The sequence below is a fragment of the Anopheles bellator genome, chromosome 1 (assembly GCF_943735745.2).
Source record: "Anopheles bellator chromosome 1, idAnoBellAS_SP24_06.2, whole genome shotgun sequence".
NCBI classification, from domain to species: Eukaryota; Metazoa; Arthropoda; class Insecta; order Diptera; family Culicidae; genus Anopheles; species Anopheles bellator.
Window position 1 is genome coordinate 6,717,803 of NC_071285.1, and position 20,831 is coordinate 6,738,633.

At 48.1% G+C, this 20,831-nt stretch overlaps 4 protein-coding genes across 5 annotated transcripts; 2 read left to right on the plus strand and 2 right to left on the minus strand.

Annotated features, from left to right (window-relative positions):
• The first annotated feature begins 3,156 nt into the window (after window positions 1–3,156).
• LOC131216648 (protein midgut expression 1-like) lies at window positions 3,157–4,930 on the plus strand. Of its 2 annotated transcripts, none has more exons than XM_058211197.1 (2): window positions 3,157–3,460; window positions 4,233–4,926. In XM_058211197.1, exons 1-2 carry the CDS (start codon window positions 3,408–3,410, stop codon window positions 4,447–4,449), a joined length of 270 nt encoding a protein of 89 aa, XP_058067180.1. In that variant the 5' UTR covers window positions 3,157–3,407; the 3' UTR covers window positions 4,450–4,926. The 2 variants fall into 2 exon arrangements, with proteins under 2 accessions (XP_058067180.1, XP_058067181.1); XM_058211198.1 differs by lacking the exon at window positions 3,157–3,460 and adding an exon at window positions 3,572–3,633 and having other exon boundaries at window positions 4,233–4,930.
• A 5,338-nt stretch (window positions 4,931–10,268) lies between these two features.
• Window positions 10,269–11,770, minus strand: LOC131205314 (uncharacterized). The gene is made up of 4 exons (XM_058197369.1): window positions 11,163–11,770; window positions 10,875–11,108; window positions 10,668–10,802; window positions 10,269–10,567 (listed from the first exon to the last, which is right to left on the minus strand). Exons 1-4 carry the CDS (start codon window positions 11,742–11,744, stop codon window positions 10,367–10,369), a joined length of 1,152 nt encoding a protein of 383 aa, XP_058053352.1. The 5' UTR covers window positions 11,745–11,770; the 3' UTR covers window positions 10,269–10,366.
• Window positions 11,771–17,815: 6,045 nt separating this feature from the next.
• On the plus strand, window positions 17,816–19,103 carry LOC131216265 (uncharacterized). The gene is made up of 2 exons (XM_058210711.1): window positions 17,816–18,085; window positions 18,148–19,103. Exons 1-2 carry the CDS (start codon window positions 17,910–17,912, stop codon window positions 19,034–19,036), a joined length of 1,065 nt encoding a protein of 354 aa, XP_058066694.1. The 5' UTR covers window positions 17,816–17,909; the 3' UTR covers window positions 19,037–19,103.
• A 66-nt stretch (window positions 19,104–19,169) lies between these two features.
• LOC131205376 (dynein regulatory complex protein 10-like) lies at window positions 19,170–20,658 on the minus strand. Its single transcript, XM_058197450.1, has 5 exons — window positions 20,302–20,658; window positions 20,150–20,248; window positions 19,787–20,079; window positions 19,418–19,726; window positions 19,170–19,353 (listed from the first exon to the last, which is right to left on the minus strand). Exons 1-5 carry the CDS (start codon window positions 20,656–20,658, stop codon window positions 19,170–19,172), a joined length of 1,242 nt encoding a protein of 413 aa, XP_058053433.1.
• Between the last annotated feature and the right edge of the window lie 173 nt (window positions 20,659–20,831).

Here is a 20,831-nt window from a genome sequence, read left to right on the forward strand (position 1 = left end):
CAATACACTAATTCAGTAGCTCCCTAGCTCCGGCCGGATCGATGTTTATCCGCTCGGTGCAAAAAGTATCCCCATTTTGCAGCGTGGTTTGCATATAAATTGGAAGCAAACTATCACCACCAAAGTGATTCCGAACTCGGCGCATCCCCCATATGGTGTGACCAAGTTAATTGCATTACGTTACGGAGTAGACGGATCCCGTGGACGAGAAAAAGTGTCGGTAGTTCATTCTAGAGTCCATCACTCGGGGCGTCGCATTCTGAAAGTAAAATCAGATCATTACCATCGACAGCAGGCTGTCTTCGGTGCAAGGCGATAAGAAAACCGCACAACGTTCCGCAGTAAACTAAGGCGTACTTTAGCTAATTACCTTGCCACACGACGGGACACTGAAACGGGGATCCAGAAGGATATTCCATCCGGTCGCTCGTGTCAGCTCGCTCGGTGAGCAATTAAATAATTAATTAAATGCTAAAATCAATCCCTTTTACTACCTTTCCCGCTGTGAGGACACAGAAAAAGGACGTAAAAGCGACACTGGCCCACCAGCGACCACGACGCCTAGGTTGGTCGAGTTTTAAAACACTAATCTTATAAATAATTTATTTACCGAAGCACCACATACCAGCCAGCGTCAGTGCCAGTGCCTGCCTGTGGCATTGCAGAGGACAACAATTTACACAATTCCCTTATACCGACTGTGGCCAAACAGGATCCAAACGGAACCGTTTCGTGATGTGCTAGACGACGTGCAGTCTGCTTCGACACATCACATCGGATCGGTCAGCAAACGAGATCAGAGGTCCCCGGCCGAAGGATTGCTTTCATTTCTGGACCCTCTCCGCTAGTGGCATACTCTCTCTCTCTCTCTCCCTCTCTCTCTCTCTCTCTCTGTCTGTCTGTGCCTGCAATGAACTCGTCCTGCAGACCAATCGGAATTTTAAATCACGGTCCGTTGGGTAGCGAGTTCAGTCGGAACACTCTATACCCCGACAGGCCCTTTCGTAGCGCAACGTATCCTTTCCGCCGCTTGACATCGGAAAGAGTTGTAAAACGTGATTGTACAAGCTGTTCCCGGGAATGCGCTGTAAAAAGAGCGAAAGAAACGTAGAGAGAGAGTATAAATAATGAATATTTATTGGCACTGCTGCTGATGCCGATGAAGGGTTTCCCTCGAATCTGGCCCGAAACTTGGGGGAAAAACGCCCTCGTTCGAATATTGATGAGCGGAAAATGTGGGCGGAATTCTGCAGGCGGAACCAGAGATTATCTCTGGGAAAAGGGTGACCGTCCCGCCCGCCATTCGACCCTCACCCACCCCGATTTGTCAAGTGTTGCAATTTCGCAAGATGGGGAAAGACTCGCGGCTTCTCCCTTCGATCCGTTACAAACCCTATCCGCATCGTTCCGCATTCCGTGGGAGGGATGACTCAGAAACGCTGCATAGCCGAGGGACCGAGGTCGTATGACTAATTCTAACTTAAAACTGTGGCAAACATAAAACGATAAAACGACTTCCGAATATCAACTGCAAGTCATCGACAGCGCCCGATGGTCCTTTTCGACATTCGAATAATGGTTGGGAAGAGGAGAATCTCTTACACGAAATTGTTCGAAATGTTCTGTCCAAGACCTAAAAACAGACCTCACCTCGAGGGTGAGTGTGGATCATTAATCTAAATTTGTTACGCTAACCCTGAGCGAACTTTCAAACTGCTGAACAAGCTGTAAAATGAAGTAGTTAAATACAGTGTAAAAGAAAGCGTGAGTCGTGAGCAGCGAGCACTTTAAAGTCACACCGCAAGTCACAAGCGCAAGTTGAACATGAACACATGCTCGTAAATAAATGGACAGCTCACCATTTGATTGATGAGCCCTCGAATTATCATCTCCAACCGTGTGGTGCGTTTCCGGAGCTTTCCCGGACCTTCCGGGCCCCATTTGCCAATAAAAAGTGTCGAAATCGAGGTATCATTTTCGCGCCCCTCTGAGGGGAAAAAAATGGGGCCAAAGTGGACGGCCGCGCTAGAACGAGCTGCAAAGCTGCCATGCCAGACACGTGTTACACACAAGGGCGGTGCTTTTATTTTAAGCTCTTACAACGCGCCCGGTCAATCCGTCCCGCGGTCGGGCCGGAATGCGCGCGCGCTCTCGTCCTGGTAATTTGCGCCAATAAATCAACCCAAATCAATTCAACGCTAATCAATGTAATTTACCGCCATAATGAATTGATGTTGGATTCGGGCGAGGCACCCCGTGAACAATCGTCGGAACCAGAGAGAGAGAGAGAGAGAGAGATGCACGGTGCGATCTCGTTAAGAAGATGAGGCGGCAGCCCTCAGTGTGAATAGTCGGCCCCTCCGGGCGATGCTCCAGTGCCCCCCCATCCGGCCATAGGCTGACCTAAGAGGAAGTCACGATGGTGTATCGAGATGGGGGGGAGAGATCGTGTGACAGCGGAGCAAAAAAACGGCCAACGGGGTCAGGCCCGGTCCGGGCCTGGTGGCGGAACCCTTTTATCGGCCCGCTGATCTCCGACCGACCGCGTATATGTGTGATGCGTGTGTCTGATGTGGTGTTACACCCAACCCTACGGTAGACACCGGGACCGAAAGTTCAGCGGGTTGCTGGCAAATTGTGGAAATTGTGCTGCAATTTATATTGCACCGTTGGTCCAGGGCGAAGCGCGAAGTTTGCGGTTAGCCCGGATTGCCCTGCAACTGTCGGTCGGGCTCTCAATAATTTATTGCCCTTCCGGGCAGTCCGGGTGAGCTTCGTGTCAATTATGACCCCAACGAAGCCCCTGCATTTCTCCGACGCTCCGGACATGAACCTCACAAGGGGTTGGGCCTAAAACGAAGATCGATTGATTTTGGTGTTCTTATCAAAAACTTGTCCCACGGCACTGATTACCTCACACAAACCTGAACTTTCATGCGTCACCGATCCTGGAGCGAAAGTTAGTCCGAGAGCTGTCAGCCGGATTTGATGTCACAGTCGTGTGGGGAACAAGCGAGACGGATAGTGTGAAATCTATGAAGGGCTTATCACTCACCTTCGCTAAATGGGGTGGAGGGCGCTATTTGTTTGCCGATAGGCGTTCGATAGGCAGCAGTGCTCCGGCACACACTCCAGATAAGTCCGATGACACAGTGGTGGCGGTAGATTTTCAACACTCTCCATTCTGTCCCTGGAACGACATAAAATTGGTTTTAGTGCTGCGGCTAGCCGGGAGTTGCTAAAAGAGCTCGTTTTCAGTCGCACAGTGTCACTAGAACCGAGGACAGCACCGGACAGCGTAAGCCCTAGCACCGATAGTTATCCGGATCCAACGCTGAACACGGGCAATAATTGCGTAACTTCCGACCTGAGCTCACAGCCTACCTAGTGGATCGTGCACCGAAAACATGTGCTCTATACTTGCATGCTGTTGTGATTGCGCGGCAACGATTGCGTGTTGGTGAGTAAGCTACGTGGAACGCCCAATGATCGAAGTAGACTTTGCAGTAGATTGAAACCCATTCCGAAGTCAGACTAAGCGTACAAGTGTTATCGGAATACTTCCTCCAAAATGTGTTGCCTTTTCGAAACAATCTGGTTGTTCATGAAAACCGTTGTAAAACCGTTCTGCTTGTAAGTCCCATAAAGCCCCCCTGTCTTATCCAGAACAATAGGCCCCATCGGTTTAGTCATCGGAATCCCCGTCGAAAGTGTCGAAACCTTCCTGGGGGAGGGGCCCAGACTTACTACCAACCTGCCACACCTTTTCCGTCGGCGAGTTGTAAATAGCAAACCCGTTATCAGTGTCCGGAACTCAGGTAATCTGTGCCTCAGTTCCGGACGGGTGCCACAGCGAGTGATCCCACGGTGTTACTATGTATTCGGTACCCGGGAACCACACGGAACCACATATCAGCACGACGCTCTCGATAACGCGGGCGAGCTTCGTGTCGAAATCGCCAGATAAATAATTGATTTTTGCGTCCACCACTCACTCTGTTTCGGCTGGACGTTGAGGTAGCTAGCCCAAATTCCTGGCACTGGTACCCGTTGTCCAACTTCAGTCCGATCAGAGACACGAGGTGAAAATGTGTGGTATATTCCAGTGCTGCTGTAACTGCACCAAGCGGATAGCTTGCTGGTTAGCGTCTACTAGATCGGCTTAACGATCGAACTCTGCTTCCGAAGTTCTCCACCAGAGGTCTCACACGCTTACTGGTTTTCTTCTTTAGCTGCTGTACCTGCGCACTGCAGACGATCTGCTGTACCGTCGGTATTGCCCTCATCATCTGCTTGGCCGTCGGTCTGGGCGTTTACTTCGGTGTGTTCCACAACCGCGACTCGGACTCGGACTCGGATACGAGAGCGGCCACACCGAGCAGTGTCCTGCTGAGGTCACTGATGCCCGAAAGCTGGAGAGATGACAAGGATTCCCAGTGGATATACTGATGCACCCCACTCAGACTACATCCCCGGCCCGAAAGAACCGCTGTGTGTGTCTCTCTCTGTCTGTGATACGTGTAATTAGGCTAAGTTTGTGACGTCAAGTGAAGCCCGCTGTTTTCCGATGCTCCGTTGTTCGATCATCACCACAAAATCCAGGAACCAGTGAACAATAAATCGTTGTGGCCTACGGGCACCGTGTCGAACGTTGTGAGTCAACCCTTTCACATAAAGATAAACCCGTTCGACAATGTTATCGCCGGAACTGACATCGTCAACACTGGAGATAGCCGCTTATCAGGTGTGGCTTGTCTGGAGAGCGAGAGTACTGTTTGAGCTGCTTTGCTAACGAAGGACTGACCGGAGGCTTCCTATGAGTGTCATACCTGATCTGTGCGAAGTAGGAGTTCCGCTCTTCCGCTCAGCGTTCAGCGTTCAAATTGTAGCACCTTTCACGGTGTAGTGACCCGGAAAAGAATATGTAAAAATTATCCAACAACTCTATTGCCAGTCACGAACGAACTAGAGTCCGTCTTTCCCGGGAACCTAATCAGTCACACAATTACATGCGGGGCACCCAGCGGTAGCGTCAAAGAAAATTGGTTTCAAAACACTCGAGGGAACCCTCCCAAAGAATTATTCGTGTTCGCTCTGTCTTAGAGCGTGAACCGCTGCGTCGTCACGCAAACACCTTATTTTTCTTTCAACTGCACCCGACTGTCGTGGATTTGATGGAAGGATTAATTACCACGAGCTCGCGTGGCCATGATCTTGGGTCGATAGCGACCCAAAGCGACATCCTAACGAAGGACCCCTGCTCAAGAAAGTAATCGCAATGCGTTTTCGGCGGGAAACGCCATGAACCTGTCTCGTGTCGTTGATGGAGATCAAACGATAGTCCGGCGTCCGACGGCGTATGGCCAACGCAGCCAATTACGCAGTGGAATATTTAAATGTAGATGGACCATGTGCTACTTAATTTTCCACTTGAGTAATTTGAACGGCCAAAAAAATGGAAAGTCTTTGAACAACTAAATTCACCGGTACACTGACCGTGAAGGTGCCGGAGGTTATTATTTCCGTACCATAATGAACGAGGTAGAGAACAGTTTAAAAAACAAATAATATGGCAAAACAGGAACGGAATATTAGCCTTCATTAGAATATATAACCTTTAAGGTTCTCCGGTTGTGGTGAAACTGTTGGAATAGTTAAATCAAAACCCTATAAACCCAACCCCATGTAGTTCCAGTTCCAAATATTCAGCTGGGGTTCTGGCCGCTCGCATATCGCTCCATTAGCTATGCATAAAAGGGACCCCACCAGCGAGTCCCAGCGCCCATGCTGTTACACCTTTACGGCCGAACCGTTTCGCGAACCTCGGACAGTTTGAAAGTGACGGCCGCCCAGGAGGGAGACCACTACGCCGTATCCCGGAAATGACAACACGATCGGGGGTAGCCTTTGGCAAACAAATCACTCGATGGCACCCCGATGCCGTTCGCACCCTATTCCATTTCCGCTATGCTACCCGGAACACTAAATCAGTGCAACACGAACCGGAAGCTGATCCCGTCCACGGAAGACCGGCCCTGTAACGGCTGGCGAGCGGTCTGCGTTTCCTGGCCCATACCGGGTGCCCGATGTAGAGAGCAGAGCGCGCCTTTTAAGCCTTAAGCCACCCGCGGTGCCCGGGCCCCGCGAAGGCACTGGCCAGGTTTTCCATTTTTCACACTCCCAACCGCCAGGGCGTGGGGGACGGCGCGAGCAAAATTGTTTGAAATGTGACCGAGATAACAAATGGCCGATCATAAATCGGTGCTACTTAATGTCGCAGCATTGAATTACGCACGCGACGACGCCGGTCGGTCAGTCGGTCTCGTTCCGCAGGTCCTGGCCTGTGCCTATCTGAGCGACAGATGAGCCGGGAGCGCCTCGGAATGAAGCCGAGGTTAGGCCGCTTTGGGCCCGCTACGCGCCAACCGGAAGGTGTAATTAATTAGCATCAACCTCCATAACCGGACGCATGTAACGAATGTGGAAAACTATAACCAAAAATCCGCACAAACGGCGGGTGCGATTTCTAGTGCCACGAAACAAGGTACGATTTCAACGCCGGATTTCAGTCAGTTTCTATCATGTCTTGAAGCTAACGGTCACGCAGCCAGCATGAGTAATAGATAGTTTGGGATTAAATGAAAGAAAGGCAATAGGAAACAACGAAGCGGAAGTTCATGATAACAGACTATCAGTTGAATAGCTTCCTTTTGGAGTTCCCGTGAATTCATCCATTGGACACTGATAATTGGTCAATGGACAATCCTTATCGTCAGCATTGAATGGGATAATCATTTTCTAACGAAATCAAACCTCGACAATAAAATGCTTATTACTCACCTACTTTATCGGTCATTAAACTGGGGTGCTGGGGCGGCCAGGAGAACGTCTTCATCGTCCGTTCGCAACCAGGAATTGGCCCGTCGTGACGGTGATTCATTCGCTTCGCCGACAGCCACCACAATTTGTACGCTCATTTCGTGTCCGCTAACCGCGCTAATCGGATTACCTCGAGCTCGACCAGGCACCGATGACTGAGCGCACCGAAGGTGCGGTTGCACCGTAGTGTCGGGAAGAAAAGAGAAAAAAGTGCATTTTTCACTGCAAATCCGCTACTCCGATAGAGCCCCGGGAACGAAAGATTAAAAGTTAATAAAAGAAATCTGTCAGCTTACTCTAAAGAGGTTCCTCGACGAAAACAAAATGGTCTGTTCAGGCGGCGGCGAGCCAGGTTCTGCCACGACACCAAACGGTGGCTGTCAGCAACTTTCGGCAACCACAACTCCTCCGGGTCACATCTGTATGGCCACAGCTCAGTTGTGCAAAACTCTGTCCGCCCAACTTAGGCGCTTTTTAAGCGGATTTCAAAATTGCGTCGGCCGCCGACACGAACTACGAAGTCTTGAAGGAAGCAAAAAAAAACCGGCAACCAAGAACAGGCGTACAAGCCGGCCGCAGGAAGGACTCAAAACTTGGAGCAGCTCAAACGTGACGCTAAATAAACCCGTCACGAAGGGTGACATTCCCGGTGACGGAGAGGTTACGGTAAACTTTTTCGGTCCCAATTTTGACGGAGGCCGTGGTGGTCCGCCCGATGATGAAGTCGTCGAACGAGTGCCGATAATCTGCACCTCACTCGATGTCGCCACCTGCAATCGCTTTATGGCCGTCCCATAACCATACTGGTGAACCTCTGCCGAAAATCCCGGGGCGAATTCTCACCTCCCGAAGCACTTCCGGACACGCACTTTGGGCCCGGGCGGAGTGGTAGTAGGTCAGCCACAAAAATCGACCGGATCGATTGTGGGGCACCGATTTACCTACAGCGATAAAGTCCCCTGCCCACACGGTGGGCACAATGTGTTTCTTTAGAAAGTTTATGGTCCAAAAGAATTGCCATAAATACTGGGACGACCGGATGAAACTCAGCCACGCAGGACTCCGCCATAACATCCCGCCCGAAGGATGGTGCCCCAGGATGACGCGGAAGAGTTCGGAGGCTTTTCACTCGGTCTTAATACGTCATCGGAATCGGTTTCTGTTCGATAGACCAGGGTGCCAGGGTCGTTAAGGTCGAGGAGAAAAATTTATGACACTTCAGTGCAGACACACCCCGGGTGAAAGACTGCCTTCGTTTTGTGGAACCCATCTTCGTGCCAGATACCACGCCATTGATTAGCACGCCCGTAGAAGTAGAGCTGCAACGTCTCCTGTTTCGTACCAGGAATGGCCGCTGGCGGAAAATGGGGTCCCCAGGAAAGCGTATCCATCTTCAAAAGCTCCAGAAAAACCCACCGAGATGCGTAATTTGATGAGAAAAGTTTTAACGGCCACCTCCAGCTCGCGACGTTGCAGGTCGCGAACCATTTTGGAAATGATTAAATACCGTCGGTGGCGCAAGCCGTGGCTCACGGTCCTCACGGCTCACCGTTGATGAGCGGTGTGGTTTTAATGCACCGACGAGAGTATGTTAATAATTTTGTGAAGTCAATAAACGAAAAACCACTCCTGAGTGGCACCGAAACTTGGTGGACTTTTCATTTTCCTTGGTCCCTGGCACGTATACCAGTGTCAACAGTTAAAGTTTGCCTCCTTAGCTCATCAAATTTAGTGACCCAGATATCCGGTCTCGTAATTGAATTTCACTATTTTGTCAACACGACCCCATCAGTAGGTCCATAACTCGAGTGGGCCGAACAGTTTTAGTGTCCACCATAAACTGTGAGCCACTTCGGTTGAGTTTGCCAGTCGATGGCGCACTATAAAATCGGTTCACTTATTAATTACACTCTCGCTGGAGCAGATGGGCGCCACCGTGCGGACCATATTCTGTCGGCCGCCATAAAAGCACCAAGCACCGCGGCACAAAACACATCGAGATGGCAAACGGAGCGCGAATATTGAACATTGATGTGAAAGTCAAACAGCCGATCTCGATCACTATCGAGGCGGACAGCATCTGTGGCGAGCCCTTCCGGAGTCCCAAATGTGCCTCCGTGAGGGAACTTTTGTGACCGGCTACAGTGTAGCAAAAGTCAGCTAAAAAGTTTTACGACATCCACCAGTCAAATTCTCGGCTCCCGGAATGTCCGAAAAGGGGTAGTCCGGGTGGCGTCGCAAGTCGCTACAATCCTTCGAGGGCATCCCAACTTGAAGAAGCTGACGCCATACCGCCATACGAAGATGACACTTTTATGGAGCGGGACGCGCGTGCGGCGACTTTCTTCCATCAGCCATCGAGAGTCCGGGTGGCCATTACCGCGAGTCGAACGACCGGAAGTTACCCCACTCGCCCCGATGGCCATAATAATAATGGCTAATGTCCACCATTCATAACCGGACGGGCATGTTACTGTATTTCGGGGCCGCGGCCACGTTTTGTTGCCCATCATTACGAGGGAGCGCCGACGACATCAGTTGATGATGGTTTTACGATCGTGTCGTTTCGCTTTTTTAAGGACACTCGCCCAGGATCGGCGCAGGATTACGACTGGCCCCCGGGCGGCGGTGGTGGCCACTAGGAAGAGAACGGATAAGAAAAACGAATCACTTGCAATTATCATCAACGCGCCTCCGATGAGTCCGGAGGCGCATAAAATCATAATCCGTTTATTTGTATTAAGTTAATCATGAGCCACGCGACGTGGCAGATGACTGTCGCGTGAGCTCCTCGTCCCGGGCTTAGCGAAACGTCACTCCTAATAAAGGCGGAACACACTATTATGGTGCAGTCACATCCCACAGGAAGCAGCCTGACCGGTGGGGTGGCAGCGCGGAACAGCGTAAACCCCGGCGTCATGGAACGAAACTATAAACCCCCTGCGATCTTCAGAGGAACAATTAGCCATTAACGGTGGAGTGACCAACTCTCCACAGGAGCTTATGACCATAAGGGCCGATGGTCTTTCTTGAAGAGTGTGCCGATGGTTCTCGAAGGATGGCAAGAAACGCACTTTTTTTGCCACTCTGGAGTGCTTAAGGCCTTTAAATAACTCACTTTTAATTTCGTATAAATAAAACGGACACATCACTACTTACTAGTTCGGCCACTGCAACAGGCGAGCGATCTTGGCCGGCCACAAATACGTCGTTGATCTAAGGCCATCTGCTAACAATGTTTAAGGTTTAAATCCCTGCGGGATGGGTGGAATTAAAAAGTAAGCAGTGCCACAGCCACCGACCAATTACAACCGTGAAATCGCTTGATAAATCCTTACTCTCCGGACAGCGCTGGGTAACAAATAAAATCATGTTCACAGACACTGGTGTAATTGTGGAAATTCGATTGAAACAGATTACATGAGTGGCTTATCTTAAAATTTTATCTCCTTCCGAAGCTGCACCTCCTTTCTACTCCCAACGACTTTCAATCCGCAGTCACACTGGCAATGGGATAGAAGTGATGGTCGCCGTAGTCGATTCTACATGAGGGCATCAATTTATGTAGCCGTTCGACAGCAGCCAAAGACATCGAGTTGTCATTGTTCAGGAACATCAACCTCTTCAGCAAGGGGAACCTTTCGGGCACTAAGCAAAGATCATCTTCCTTTGTCTTCAATAGTTCTCGCTGTAGCGTTCAGCGATGAAAGGCAAAAGGAACAATTTATTCTCTTAAACATCTCTTGGTTGGTCTCTCTCGTTCCCCCTTCTCTCTCTCATACACTTACCCAACGGTATATTGTCAGGGACCGAACGTTGTTGCGATGACAGGAACGAAGGAAAGGAATTTCAAAATAGTGAGATAATTTAAGTTCCTGCAAGTGTTCCAATCGATCAAATCGGACAGAATCTTCTGCTACCTGCTAAAGGAGATCAAAAAGAACGAATCAGCGCATTTGTGGCAATGAGGGTCCACTATCCACGTTTCAATTTACCTGATTACAAAAGCATAATTCTAAGTGTCGAAGCCATGAAAACTTCTCGCAGATGAACTCTAGTTCATCGTAGTTTATGGTTGTTGTGATTTTCAAACAGCTCAACCGTGGCACAACTTCGAAAAGGTTATCGAGCAGAATTTGAGGATGAGGCACATCCAATGCAACAGATTCGAGCGACTTCATAGGTCCACGAAGAACTTTTCTTTCCACTTTTCCTTCCAATGAAAGGTGCTGTAAAAATAACATATTAAGTAAAATATTCGTTTTTACATATTATTTGCTTACCTTGAGCTTAGATAATTGCACCAGCGACTCCAAATTTCCGTCGTCCGCAATATCTAGAGTAAGGCATAGATGTGCTAGCTCAGCACAGTGATGACTAATGATTTGAACACATTTTACCGAAAACAAATTCCCGAAAGAGAGTCTTCGAATGGAGGGATGTCTTCCAAAAAAATCCTTACTTTTCCTGAAATCCATATCTACCTTTATGCTAAATTCAAATATTTTGATGGCCAAATCCTCTAGACGTGGGAACGTTAGCTCGAGAAAGGGGTGCAAATATGATCTATCCAAACCATACACATGAACGAGCTTCAACTGTCCACTGAAGTATTTCCAAGCGTCCAGTTCAAACTCTGTTGAGCACTCCATTTTAAGACACTGTAAATTTGGGATATTCGTACGGAAGAAACTAAATCGTTGTCGTCGATTCCAGCTCTTTAGCTCCGGAAAAACACGGAAAGGTACAATTTGTTTGCGGTATTTTCGGAAAAAGCAATCAATCCTCAAATCTTGTAGTGCAGGAAATTCCAGCAGAATCAATACTAAATGCTTCCAAGTTTCCACAAACTCGAAGAACAACATTCGGACGGAAAACTTTAGAAAGTGCAGTAACCGTACTAAGCTTTCAACCTCATAATGGAGCGTAACAAAAACGTTGCGATACTTTCTTTTTGTGTTGAACAAACATTCACAATCGGAATCATCAATGACCAAGTACACACGATCCATCCTGCGACCAGAGAAGGTTAGTTCCGACCAACGCCGGCACACGAGGGAGGCTTGTTTCAGTTCCTGAATATCGAGCTGATCAAAAATACTGCATAACATCTAGCAAAAACAAACACTTGTTAGTTAGCTACATTTACTTTTCATTGTAAATCACTTACTTCATCGGGCAGATCGTTCACATTCATTTTTTTCACGATGTTAACTGCGTAAAATTGTTTACAACTGAATCAACCGAAGGCAAGGAATGTATTAAAATCCGCGCTGTCAGAAAGAATGTCAAAAAGACAGGATTACTTGACCGTATTCCAGGGTTGTACTCTTATTACTAGGCGGCTACACGAAGCGTGAAAACTAGCGTAACTAGGGGGCTACACGAAGCGTGAAAACTAGCGTAAAATTTACGCTTCGTGTGGCAGCAAAAATATTAAAACGAAATGTGAAACGTGTTTACGTTCGTGTTTTTGGTCCAAGAAAATAGAAATAGACGTGAAATTAATTGATTTCTGAATATTTTTTTCTGTTTTTTCCGATTTTGTTGCTATACCAGCAAATAAGAACTTGAATTATCCTCTGTTTGTAAGCAAAGCGTATGAAAAAAATAATTACGCTCGGGTTTACGTCTCGGCCGACCCGTAAACGTTTTGACAGAGGCGCAGCAGTTTGGCATTAATCGTTAATGTCAAAATCATTACGGAACACCTCATGTAGCCCCCCAGTTAAGCCATGGAAATCATCTTAACAGACCACGTGTTACACCAAAACGCCTTTTACAAATAAAATTTTGTTTCAAAAAGCGTCAGTTCAACACACAAACGTACTTGTATTTGTGTTGGTGATAACTAATCTCTGTTCGAAGGCAATCAACGTTAGCATCGCTATAGAATTGTCCTTAAAACACTGTCAATGCATTTCATAGCCGAAAATTAACATCGACGCAACAAAAATATAAAAAGACCCCATTTTTGCGAAGCATAGTAAACATGAGAATCGCTTGGAATCAATTTGTCTTCGCATCACCGGAAACTCTCCGGCCGCAAAAAGTGCCACTGTGTTGGCGGTGGCCACCGAAATTCTTCACCCTGTCTAGACGCTCGGCACATTATTCGAAATCTGTATCATTTCACCGAAAAAAAATCGAACCCAGGCCGCTGAAACTGTTTCGGAAGGCATTATTATCGAGCAAATCGTTCGGCCCGAAGGCGAAACAAACGCTGCCGTTAGAGCACAAGATTGGCCTTGGCCAAGGAGCCAAGGATGCTCGATCGCCTCGGTGCAAAATAATGCTCACGCATGCAAACTGGCGAGTCAAGTGATTAGTGCCGGCGATTAGGACTTTAAGCTCCCTGTCTGCCGGATAAGGAAACGAATCCATTCGATCGGCTTTCGGGTTCTGGGGAGCAAGTATGGCCTTCGCTTATTTTCTGGGCCCAAAACGCAACCGTGTCGTGTCGTTTGACTCGCCGGCACGTCGGTTGGTAGAAATTAGCCTCAAATCACACACTCATCATCATCGCCATTTAATACTTTAAGCTACAACAGAGCGGGCCATTGTTTTTGTGGTCGAAACGGTGGCCAGCCGGAATAACTGCACGAAACGGCCATCATTAAGAGTTCAGGCAGCCAATCTCGGTTCTGGAAGCGTTTGGCTTTCGTATTTTTTTCTTTCTAGCTACAGCATTTCAATTTTTTTAAGTTTCAATCTGCGGTTTTTTACATTTCGTTTGCTCATTTCATAAAAAACGACGGTCTTCTTTCGGACACGAACTTCAGTGGCTTGAGCTGGTGTTTTATTACTGGCAATTTTGCCAAGGCTTTTATCGATAACCGATATCTGGTCGCGATACTGTACTTTAATCAGGGTTTTTACGATCCGTTCCTACCCCATTGTAGAAGATTTGGGGGCATTAAGAAGATGCGAAACAAGCAGTGCCACAGCCACCGACCAATTACAACCGTGAAATCGCTTGGTAAATCCTTACTCTCCGGACAGCGCCGGGTAACAAATAAAATCATGTTCACAGACACTGGTGTAATTGTGGAAATTCTTTTGAAACAGATTACATGAGTGGCTTATCTTAAAATTTTATCTCCTTCCGAAGCTGCACCTCCTTTCTACTCCCAACGACTTTCAATCCGCAGTCACACTGGCAATGGGATAGATGCGTTTGCTACCACCATCGTAGTCGATTCTACATGAGGGCATCAATTTGTGTAGCCGTTTGCATACAACCAAAGAATCTATGCCGTAATCGAGGAACAATCTCTTCAGCAAAGGAAACTTTTCCGGTATCTGGTGACGATCATCGTCCATTCTCTTCAACCGTTGAAACAATACCGGTTGACGATCAATGAAATGGAAAGAATTTATTCGATTAAATATGACGATAACAATCATTGGTTGTTCTCCCTAATACATACCCAACTTTTGGTAATTGCCAAGCACCGAACGTTGTTGCGATGAATGGAACGAATTTTAATATCGCCCGCTAATGTAAGTTCCTGCAAGTGCACCAATTTATCGAACCGTACAGAGTCGTCTGCTGCTAAGGACACCTGGTAAAGGAGATCAAAAAGATCGAATCAGCGCAATTGTGGCAATGACTGTCCACCATCCACGTTTCAATTTACCTGATTACAAAAGCATAATTCTAAGTGTCGAAGCCATGAAAACTTCTCGCAGATGAACTGTAGTTCATCGTTATTTATGCCTTCATGGATTTTGAGACAGCTCAATCGTGGCACAACTTCAGAAAGGTTCTCGAGCAAAACTTGAGCAGAACGCACCCTCAATTCAACAGATTCTAGCGACGTCATAACTGTACGAAAAATATTCCTCTCCACGTCCCCAATGAGGGAAAGATGCTGTAACAATAACATATTGGTTAAAATATTATTTTTTGCGTGTTATTTGCTTACCTTGAGCTTAGTTAGTCGCACTAGCGACTGCAAAAATCCGTCTTCCGGAAAATGCAGAAGAAAGAATAGATGTGTCAACTCAGGACAGTGTTGACTAATGATTTGAATCCATGTTAGCGAAATAAACACGAATAAAGAGAGTCTTCGAAGGAAGGAGTGTCTTCGAAAAAAATCATTACTTCTCCCTAAGTCCATCTCTTCATCCAAATATTCTATACGAATGGTCAAATCCTCTAGACGTGGAAACGTTACCTCGAGAAAGAGGTGCAAATATTTTCTATCGAAAACATTCACATTAACGAGTGTCAACTTTCCATGCGTCCAGGGCTTTCCATGCGTCCAGTTGCAGACCATTCGAGCAGTTCATTGTAAGACTCTGCAAATTTGGAATATTCGTACGAAAGAAACTAGATAGCTGTCGCCGATTTGGACTCTTTAGCTCCGGTAAAACACGGAAAGTTGCACTATTTTTGCGATATTTTTGTTCAATGTCGTCATCATCAATCGACAAATGTTGTAGTGCAGGAATTTCCAGCAGAATCGATACCAGTTGCCGAGAAGATACATTAGTTTGAATGTCCAACATTCGGACGTGTGGCTTTAGCGTGTGCAGTAACCGTACTAAACTTTCCATCTGATCATCTTTCATGTCCACCGTCAACGGACAAGTTGGCCAGGGTTGACGAACGTTGCGATACTTTCTTTTTGTACTGAACAAAAATTCACAATTAGAATCACGCTTCACCAAGCGCACACGATCCATCCTGCGACCAGAGAAGGTTAGTTCCGACCAACGCCGGCACACGAGGGAGGCTTGTTTCAGTTCCTGAACATCGAGATGATCAAAAATAATGCATAACATCTGCCAAAGAGAAATACTTGATAGTCAGCTACATTTACTTGAAATTGTGAATCACTTACCTCATCGGGCAAATCGTTTAATTTCATTTTACTTGAATGTTTCACGTTGGAATGTTGGCTTTCGCGAATGCGCAAAAATGTTTTGAACTCTGCGCAAAAATGATTCATGTTGATGTTGACGTGATACCGGCTAGATCCGAACTGTATTAAAAACCGCGCTTTTGGCGGAAAACTCGAATCTAATACAACTCGTTTCAAAGATACGTACAAGACTGACGTTATTTCTGCCTGTTCAGATCTTTATTCCTAACTTATCTTTCGGTTACCTTATCTTTTCCTAGCCTTATCTGCCTGAGAGATTCGAAGGTTGGATGTACGCAAATGAGTTTGCAGAGCCTGATCTGCTTGTTATCTCGGTGTACCCCTTACGGATGTTCTGCTGAATGTCGTTGTTGTTGGTGTACCCCGTTGATTGACCGTCGAGTCAGCGATCGGGCGTTCTAACTGGCGACTCGCACCTGCAGTCCAGGGTTGTAGACGAAAAAATTATCATCTTTTTCTTCCAGTTCCGGGCTTTTGATTTTTTTTAAGTATCAAACTGCGGTTTGAATATTCTGATTCCGTTCACAACGTTCAAATTTGCAAATTTGCGGGTGAAACAAATTTGCTCATTTAATAAAAAAAAACGACGGCCCCTTTCGGACACGAACTTCAGTGGCTTGAGCTGTTGTTTTATTACCGATAATTTTGCCAAAGCATTTATCGAATCGCACCATAACCGGTATCTGGTCGCGAAACTGCACTTTAATTATGGTCTTTTACGAGCGTCGCGGCGATCCATTGCGGTGAATCACGCCACGAAAGACAATGCACACAACTTGTGAAGGAACTGCCCTGAGTGGGAAGCTAAATGAATCTGTTTTATCGGCGAACCATTTACGGACGATGGAAGAAGCTCCCGGAGAATGCGTTTGAAGATGTCTGTAAGCAGTTTATTAACATTTTCCTTGTCAGCTTTAGTTATTTAGTTTTTTATCGAACTTTTCCGTCCAATCGTCCACACGATGCGTGTGGTGACAAAATGTGAGTCGCATTGAAAAAGCGTGTAAAACGAATAATGTATTGATTTTTATATTAAAGCATTTTAGGACGCAATTCTTTCTATTTGGAAGTAAAAAATTCAAATTTTTTTTCGAACAACCAATAATGACGGATCAACTGCCACTTTACAACTAGCAACTGCGGACATCGTTCACAAAATGAAAATTTGGCTTGATGGCTCTTTTCACATACTCATACCGGAGAACAAAAAAATTTGAGAAAAGTTGTATCTCAATCATCAGTGGAAGACGCAAACCCTCAACCGCAAAACCAACGATGTCTAGCCACAAGCTCGACCACCAACACATCTCCAGAGCCAGCAGAAAGAAGTCCCCATTCCCTTACACGGTTGCTACATCTGTAAAAAGAAACAGGATCCCGTGTGTTCGAAAGTTAAAAACATAAAATAGCTCTCAACAAACGGGACCTCATGGCTGACGGAAGGCCGCCGAGGAGAGAACTGCCATGACCAACTCAAAAACTGCTTCCGCTCTACAAACTTATTAGCCTCGAAAGGTGCAAAGCTGGGATTCAAACGGTGCACGGTAAAGTTGGAAAGTCATCAACGACCCCGCTCTTTCACCGACTACTTCGAGCGTGGGTAGAATAGTCATCAAATATTATTTTTGCCACCCGAGTTGTAGTTGTTGAGCTGAAAAGCTCAGCAAAGTAGGATTTGCCTCGCCGAGGTCATCGTTTACTTCTGCAGGGTGGCGAAAATTTTGGAAATAAGCCTTTAATGTCCGCTTTTTTTACGTTCCACGTTTTATTTTTATAAATACGACACAGTCCGTTCCATGTGAGGCAACAACGTGCCTCGTGCGACAACGTGCGACGTGTTGAAAACCCCTTAAATTGGATTACACGACCGCTTGTTAAGTTTGAAAAATTGAAAAAATTGCGCACAGTTAGCGCCCTCTGTGAGTTTCTCAGTGGAGTTTCTTTATGAATTGCAGCGCTTGCCATGGCAATGCAGCGAACTAAAACTCACAGTTGTCAACCTGCGCGATTTGACAGCACATGCTGTCAGTTGAGAATCACAACAAACACACTTTTCTCCGGCCGCGCTCCGATGTGATAATCGAAAACCGGTGTTCCCACTTTGCGGCCAACAGTTTTCTAGCCTCCAGGCCGGGTAGTATGATCGGACAGGCTATCGGTCGACGTATTCCGGCCACAATCCGGTACGCCGTGCCGGTGCGTTCCATCAACGTCGACAGCACGACCAAGCTCGGATTCCCGTGCACATACTCGGAGGATGAAACGAAGAAGATTCTCAACACCCTCAACGAACAGGACGTGGAGGAGCTGTACAAGTAAGTGGCCACACACCCGCCTACAGCGTACCCCGTTACATCGTACCGATCCCTCAAACCAGATACAACATCTCGAAGTACCGGCTGAAGAAGATCGAAGGATGGCGCAAAAAGTTCGGCACCTTCATGTCGCTCGAGCAGGTCCTCGAACTGGACGGCTTCGGGGTGACGGTGCTGCGCAAGTTTTACGACTCCATCGTGCACGGTCCCAAACAGGACGTGGTGGTAGCGCCCAAGGTGAAGGAAATCAAATTTACGACCCCGCTTCTCACGGCACCGCTCGCTGCCCGTTTGACCAGCTGCGTGTCCCTCTACATCGGGCTCGACTACGTTACCTGGGCCCGGTTTAAGGTACGCAAGGACGATTCGACCGCCCTGGTCGGGTGGAACAGCTACAGCATAGCCGATCGCAAGCTTCATCTAAGCGAGCTGATCCGAAGCGTGACCGACATCTGCCAGCTGGTGCCCGAAGCGGACGTTTACGTCGTGGAGAACCCACCGGTGGCCCAGGCATCTGCCATGGGTTCAGCCGCCCAGACCAACATCAACGTGCAGCGATCGCAGCTGATCGGTATGCTGATGCTGATGCTGTCCAATCGGCCGCCAGCGTTCGCTCAGCAGACCGAAGAATCCGGCGACGCCATCGGTGGCAACGTGTTTTTTCTCAAGCAGTACCTATCGGCGCGCCTGTTTGGCATCTTTGTCGGCAGCGAACGCGTCTCGGCGGAAGACGTTGTCCGGTCGCTGATGGATCGACAGCTGGGCCCCAACGAGGAGTGCCTTGCGGAGATCCAATCGCGACTGGACATCCCGCCCGGGCTGCGCATCGTCTACGAGGAAAACGATCGGGCGGAACGCGAATTTCTCGGCCAATCACTGCTGCTCGGGTTAAGCTTTTTGCGGCTGTGTGTTTTCAAGTGTGAAGACAGCTTGAAGCTGTTCCGTCGATAGCTTGAACTCTTTTCCGGTGGCTTACGTACTGTGATGGAAGTGAAGAGAACGTGGAGTGTAAAAAGATGGATGCAAGTAAATATTAGTCTTTTTTGAAGCTTAAGTTCATTGTTAGAGGGAAGCGTTCTACGCATTACTTCCGTTTGCCCTTGCCCTTACGGCCGCGGCCTTTACCACGCATCTTGCGCTTCCGTTCCGCCACCGAGCGCCACGCACGCTGCAGCACCTTGGCCGCCCGGTTCATCATGAACGCCTCGATCCGTTCCTGTTGCTCGCGGATCTCGATTTGACGCTTCTCCTCCATCGCGTCAAAGTATCTGCCAAAGAGATCCCAAAATCAGATCCTGCCAGTCAGGCAAACCCGGTGTCGGTGCTACGTACTTTTTCTCCTGCGGGTCGAATGTGCTGCCCTTCCAGTGATCGTACTCCTGCTGGCGCGTGTTCAGCGTGGCCACCAGTTGCTTCAACTCTTGCGTTCGCTCGCCCGCGTCCTTGTCGTATTTATGGAGCCACGACTGTAGCTGCAGCGTAAGTTTCATCTTCTTCAACCGGTTCGCCTTCTCGACGCACAGGTCCTCTTGGAGCCGTTGCTGGTAAGTCTTCGTGGTGGTGGCCGCTTCCTCCAGCAAGCTCTCGTACCGTTGGTCGCTCCTCTCGAAGTAGTGATACATCTGCCGATCCGAATCATCCCTGGGCAAAAGGAAGATCGTTGTCACTAACGCGCTGTGATCTTTCGTCCGAGCAGCTCACATATACTGCAGGATCTGCTCCCGGCTCTGAACGGCCAGCTCGGCAAGCTCCCGGCGACACCGCTCGATGACGGCATACTTCTCCTGCACCGACTCCTCCAGCTTCTCCTTCTTCAACACCAGAATGTCCTCGATCTTACGGATCTCCTTCTTGTTGCGTTCGTTACGCGTCCAGAGGCGATGCAGGATCTTCTCCTTCGCCAGGTCCTTCTGCGCCGTCAACTTCATCTTGTTGATGGTAAACTTGCGAAACTCGCGAATGTTGGACAGGAAGCGCCTATAAATTCCCGGTAACTGGAAACAGACAAACGTCCCTGATGAGCCACACCACCGCAAAATTATTCGCGTGCAAGGCACCGCGTACCTGCTTCACGTGGCCAACGGTTGCCGCGTGGAGTTCCTTCCTGGACAAAAGCGTAGCCAGCTCAATCAACTGGCCGGACGGAATTTTCAGGTGTTCCATCTGCAAGGCAAAACGGGTTAAACAGCGAAACCGACCGGCAAACAGCCCCTTACGTCAATGTCCTCCTTCGAAACAGCGGGCCCACTGCTCGAGGCTATGTACTGACTCAGGAACTTGATCACACTCTTATCATCGCCCGTGAAACATTCGTCCATCAGCGCGTCGTTCCGGCAGATGATCGGCAGACAAAACAGCACCTCGAGCGTTTGGGTCATCTCGCCCAGAATCGTACCAACGCGCCCTATCTGCACGTGGAACTCCACCTTCTGGAGGCTCTCTGGATCGTAGGAATCGTGCTCCTCCTCACCGTGGGCCATTATCTCCGACGTTATCCGCTCAACCATTGCCCGGACTGCGGCCACGTCCTCCTCGGAATCGTCGGCACAGACCGCTTCGAAACTATCACCCATTGCTCGTGGTTGTGAGTTTTGCGAATAAACGGGGGGCTCAAGAAGTTTGCCCTGCACCCCCGAAATAAACAAGAACGCGGCAACGAGTTCCCAGTGACAACGAACCATGCGCAGAAGGAGCGTTCCGAATCAAGCCCTTACTCCCAACAAGGATAACATTTATTGCCTCGAAG

Bases quoted from the DNA above. Each gene is read 5' to 3' on its own strand.
- LOC131216648 (XM_058211198.1), top strand. From the start codon at position 3,572: ATGTGTTGCCTTTTCGAAACAATCTGGTTGTTCATGAAAACCGTTGTA. The intron at 3,634-4,232 runs GTAAGTCCCATA...TTTCTTCTTTAG, and splicing joins GTTGTAAAACCGTTCTGCTT to CTGCTGTACCTGCGCACTGC.
- LOC131205314 (XM_058197369.1), bottom strand. From the start codon at position 11,744: ATGTTGTTCTTCGAGTTTGTGGAAACTTGGAAGCATTTAGTATTGATT. The intron at 11,109-11,162 runs GTAAGCAAATAA...TTATTTTTACAG, and splicing joins TGCAATTATCTAAGCTCAAG to CACCTTTCATTGGAAGGAAA. The intron at 10,803-10,874 runs GTAAATTGAAAC...GATCTCCTTTAG, and splicing joins AATTATGCTTTTGTAATCAG to CAGGTAGCAGAAGATTCTGT.
- LOC131216265 (XM_058210711.1), top strand. From the start codon at position 17,910: ATGATCGGACAGGCTATCGGTCGACGTATTCCGGCCACAATCCGGTAC. The intron at 18,086-18,147 runs GTAAGTGGCCAC...CCCTCAAACCAG, and splicing joins GACGTGGAGGAGCTGTACAA to ATACAACATCTCGAAGTACC.
- LOC131205376 (XM_058197450.1), bottom strand. From the start codon at position 20,658: ATGGGTGATAGTTTCGAAGCGGTCTGTGCCGACGATTCCGAGGAGGAC. The intron at 20,249-20,301 runs GTAAGGGGCTGT...TTTGCCTTGCAG, and splicing joins TTTCGAAGGAGGACATTGAC to ATGGAACACCTGAAAATTCC. The intron at 19,354-19,417 runs GTACGTAGCACC...TCTCTTTGGCAG, and splicing joins TTCGACCCGCAGGAGAAAAA to ATACTTTGACGCGATGGAGG.